The 5,000-nt window shown below is 35.9% G+C and overlaps 1 protein-coding gene across 1 annotated transcript in view; it reads right to left on the bottom strand.

Annotated features, from left to right (window-relative positions):
• Positions 1-4,876: 4,876 nt before the first annotated feature.
• Positions 4,877-5,000, bottom strand: part of ENH_00029040 (hypothetical protein, conserved) — a gene marked incomplete at both ends in the record, with an annotated part of 8,948 nt that continues 8,824 nt past the window's right edge. Inside the window, one exon of the mRNA XM_013584828.1 lies at positions 4,877-5,000. This exon is cut by the window's right edge and continues 20 nt beyond it. Within this exon, the coding sequence (XP_013440282.1) occupies positions 4,877-5,000 (124 nt within the window).

The following is a 5,000-nucleotide window of genomic DNA, read 5'->3' on the forward strand; positions in this document are numbered from 1 at the left end:
CTTCAAGTTCTGCTTCCTCCTCTACCTCGCTTTGCCCCGCTTCAAGGTGCTCTAGGGTTTAGGGTTTAGGGTTTAGGGTTTAGGGTTTAGAGTTTAGGGTTTAGAGTTTAGGGTTTTGGGGATATTTCGTGAACTTCATTTTTTGATACGTTTCTACTGCTTGTTCAAATTCTGCTGCTGTTCGATTGTTTGCTGAACTGCATTTAATTCATTCCAACAATTTGCGAAACCTGCTGCTGCCGCTGCTGCTGCTGCTGCTGCTGCTGCTGCTGCTGCTGCTGCTGCTGTGCAGGGCGCGGAGACGATTTACAACTTGCTGATAAGGCCTTTTCTGCTGCAGCAGCAGCAGCCGCTGCAGCAGCTGGCAGAAGCTGGCAACAAAGCAGCAGCAGAGCTGCAGCAAAAAGTGCTTGAGGGAATTAACAAAGTGCAGGGGGCTGTTGCTGTGGTGAGACAAAGACGCTAGTTTATTTATTTATTTATTTATTTTTATTATTATTTATTATTTATTATTATCAATTATTAATTATTATTTATTATTATTAATTATCATTTATTATTTATTATTATTAATTATTATTTATAAATGTTTGCTGTGGGTGTTGTGGCATATTTGGAAGTGAAAAGTGTTTGTTTGGAAGTATTTATTCACAAATAATTAAATAATTAATTGAATATTTACTTATAAACATTTAAATAAAAATAAATACTTCGAAACAAATAATTGAATTGGATTCTTCCGGTGTACTTACACCCCACTGCTCTTCGCTGCATGCATGCAGAGCTGTCTGTACACTGCATGCGCCAGTTGTTCTCTTTCTTCTTTTTTCGGATTTCTTTCTTTCATTCAATTTCTACTTCTTTTATTAATTACTTTGTTTGTTTTTCATCTTTTATTAATTATTTTGTTTCTTTTTCTTTTATTTTTCTGCTTCTTGCGCCCTCCAGTGCTGCATTTTCTGCCTTCGAGTGTTTGCGTGTTCGGGTGTACGTACACCCGGCGCAAACGCATGCAAAAGCCCCGTGCATGCGTTTGCATGCAAAAAGCCTTTTTTCTGTTTTTTTTCTGAATTTTTCTTCTGAAGTGAAATGTAATAGTGCATTTGAGCTGCAAACAACCGAAACAATTACTTTATTTACTTCTTTTTTATTTCAATTCATTAAAATGATTTCTCTGTGTAAATGTGCATAAATATATTCATAAATATGCAAAATGTGCACAAATAAATGCACATATTATGCATAAAGGTACATATGTGTATTTGCAGGAATGTTTATGTTAAGATAAAAAGAGTAAATAAATCCTTTGTGTTTAATAAATGGTAAATGTGCAAATGTGTAAAAGTAATGAAATGCCTGAAGGCCAAATGCAAGAGTTGCTGCTGCTGCAGTGTATGTACACCTGAACACATGAATGCATGCCTTAAGGCTTTCGTCTTGAACTTTTTTTCGTGATGTTTTGAGTCTGCATAAATGGATAATAAACAAATAAATAAATAAACAAATAAACAAACAAATAAAGAAAGAAATAAATAAATAAATAAAATGAATTAAATTAAAAATGGATCATTTCGAGGAATGAATAAATGCCAAAAAGACGGGGGCGAACGGAAAAAGATATTTGCCTAATTTGCCCCGTCTGTATTTATTCTTTATTATTTATATTATTTATTATTTATTATTTATTCATTATTTGTTTGTTTTTATTTCTTTCTTTTATTCTTTTATTATTTATTTCCCATTTCGAAGAAACTCAAAATTTATAAATGCTATGGTGCAGGCGGGCGGTGTACATACACCGCAAGTGGCCCCCGAGCCCCCCAAGAGAGAATAAAAGAAAAGAAAAAGAAAGAAAGAAATTAAATAATAATTAAATAAATAATTAAATAAATAATTAAATAAATAATTAAATGAATTAAATTAAATGAATTAATTTAATTCATTTAAATGGATTAAAAGAAGCAGCTGCGTCCTTGCTAACGAGTAGAGACAGGGAGACAGTTACTTATGCCATTTTTATAATTTCTAATTATTATTTATTTATTTATTAATTTATTAATTTATTATTTATTATTTATTTATCTTTTAATATTAATATTCAACATTTAATAACAAAGATAAATAGTTGAAAAGGAGACAAATGAAAAGAGGAAGAGAAGGAGAAAAAGAAAACAAAAGGAGACAGTTGGACTGCAGCAAATGAAAAAAGACAAAAAAGAAAAGACAAAAAAGAATTGAGGAGACAGAGAAGTCCAAAAGGAAAAAGGAGACAAAAAGAGACAAAAAGGAAAGATATTTGGGACAATCTGCTGCTGCTGCTGCAAGCAGCAGCAGCACTCCTGCAGCAGCAGCAGCAGCAGCTGCTGCTGCTGCTGCTGCTACTCGTGATCGCCGCAAGGCGGTGAGCATTCCGCACAGTGCATGCATAGCAGCAGCAGCAGCCGCTGCTGCTGCTGCTGTTGCTGCTGCGGTGGCATTTGCTGAACTGCTGCTGTTGCAGCAGCAACGACTGAGGCAGCGGATGTGCCTGGGCAGCAGCAGCTGCTGCTGCTGCAGCAGCTGCTGCAGCAGCTGCTGCAGCAGCTAGCGAGCTGCTGCTACTGCTACTGCGGCTACAGCAGCAGTGAGTGAGCTGCTGCTGCTGCTGCTGCTGCCCTTGCTGCTGAGGCATCGGAGGTGTCTGTACACCCGAAATGCCTCTTTGCGAGCGGGCTTGAGGACTCGGTTTACTTTTCAGATTAAATCAAAGTTATTATTTATTTATTTTTTAATTTGAATAATCAGATTGGATAATCAGGTTGAAGTTGTTTATTTTTCATTTTGAATAATCAGGTTAAACTAAAGTTATTGTTTATTTATTTTCCATTTTGAATAACCAGACTGAAGTTATTATTTATTTTTCCTTTTGAATAATCAGATTTAATTAAAGTTATTATTTATTTATTTTTCATTTTGAATAATCAGATCTAATTAAAGTTATTATTTTGTTTTGCTTTTCATTTTGAATGAGCAGATTCAACTGAAGTTATTATCTATTTTGTTTTCATTTTGAATAATCAGACTTATTTAATGTCATTATTTTATTTTGTTTTTCCTTTTGAATAATCAGATTTAATTAAAGTTATTATTTTGTTTTGTTTTTTATTTTGATTGTTTATTCGAATTCCCGGAAGTAGTGAAGTTACAATGGAGGATTATAAATGTAAATTAGAATTCCAAAACATTATTTAAATGTAAATGTTTATTTATATTTAAATAATGTTTAAAAATTCTAATTTAAATTTATAAATTTAAATTAAAAGCCGCAAAGGAAAGTTAATTCCGATTTGCTGCGGGGTGTACATACACCTCAGCAACAGCAGCAAAGAAAGCAAAACAAATGTTTGTACATCTTTTCTATTTCTGTTAAATGAATTAATTTAATTTCATTGAATTAATTTTTTTATTTTGATAATAATGGCAAAGAAAGAAAAGGAAAAGAAGAAACGACAAGGGGGTATAATTGCGCCGCGGTGTACGTACACCTGAAGTGTACGTACACCTGAAATGGACCCAAAACCAAAAGTGTAATTTTGCAAAAATGCAACTGCAGCGAAATGTCTTCAAACAATTTAAAAGTAATAATGGCATTTCTTTTACATTTTGTCTCCATAATGCAATTAATTGGAAATAAAAAGGACCGCTTTGTGCTGCAGGTTGCGTAATAGAGCAGCAGCAGCAGCAGCAGCAGCAGCAGCAGCAGCAGCAGCAGCAGCAGCAGCAGCAAGTAAATGCCAGAATGCTGCACCATGTGCATTTGTGCATGCATGCCATATAAGTTTACATAAAGGAAATAAAAATAAAATAATTTTCAAAAACAAAAGAATAAAAGTAAACAAATAAATAAATTTCTGCATGAAAGAACACGAAAAGGTCTAAAGAAATAATTATCAAAAATATTTTCAAGAGGAAGTTTTAAGTGTTTATAAATAAATGTGAAACTCTAAATAGTTACACTTTATATAAACTCTACTTTAAAATGTTTATTATCCAATACTTTACTATAATACTAGTCCAGTCCGCTTCCAAAAAAACTATAAGTGCAGCAGCAGCAGCAGCAGCAACAGTAGCAGCAGCAGCAGCAGCAGCAGCAACAGCAGCAGCAGCAGCAGCAGCAGCAGCAGAGTATTTCTGTGGGGCCCCGCGGGGGTGTCCAGGCAGCTGCACTCTCCAGCGCTGCATATAATTAATGTTTTGAATTTATTTTAAAACATTTTTAATATTTTAAATAAACATTTCCAATTTATAAAAAAACATTTTTCATTATGGCTTTATGAAATAAACCCCTTCAACAAAGTTTTGAAGGGACAAACAGTTGTTCCTGCTGCTGCTGCTGCTGCTGCTGTTTATGCTGCTGCTGCTGCTGCTGTTACTGTTGCTAGTGTTGCTGCTGCTATTTGTGGTGCTGCTGCTGTCGCTGCCATTTCTACAGATGCTGCTGCAGCAGCTGCTGCTGCTGCTGCTGTTGCTGCTGCTGCACAGGATTCAGCAGCTAGTTGTAAGCAGAAAAATGAAGAAATAAAAGTTTTGTTCCTTGCAGGTCTTCAGGTGCAGCAGCAAAAACAAAATAAATAAAATAATTAAAAAGCAGCAAATAAATATAAAAAAGCAAAACTTTATCAAACTCAACATGCATGCATCACCCTGAACCCCCCTAAACCCTAAACCCTAAACCCTAAACGGTGGTTTGGGTTATCTACTGCATTATTTGCTGCTGCCGTTTGCTTGCTGAGGTCCACTAGTACTTAGGTGCCTCTAGCATTGGCCCACAGTCCTGCTGCTGCTGCTGCTGTTGCTGTTGCTGCTGCTGCTGCTGTTGCTGCTGCTGCTGCTGCTGCTAGGGCCGCAGCATTTCGGTTGCCTGGCGCAGTCGTGACAACAGCAGTGACCTTTGCTGCTGTTGCTGCTGCTGCTGTTGCTGCTGCTGCTGCGCCTGAAGCACAACGATCTTTGTAAGACGC

This window comes from Eimeria necatrix, genomic scaffold (genome assembly GCF_000499385.1).
Source record: "Eimeria necatrix Houghton genomic scaffold, Enh_scaff211, whole genome shotgun sequence".
NCBI classification, from domain to species: domain Eukaryota; phylum Apicomplexa; class Conoidasida; order Eucoccidiorida; family Eimeriidae; genus Eimeria; species Eimeria necatrix.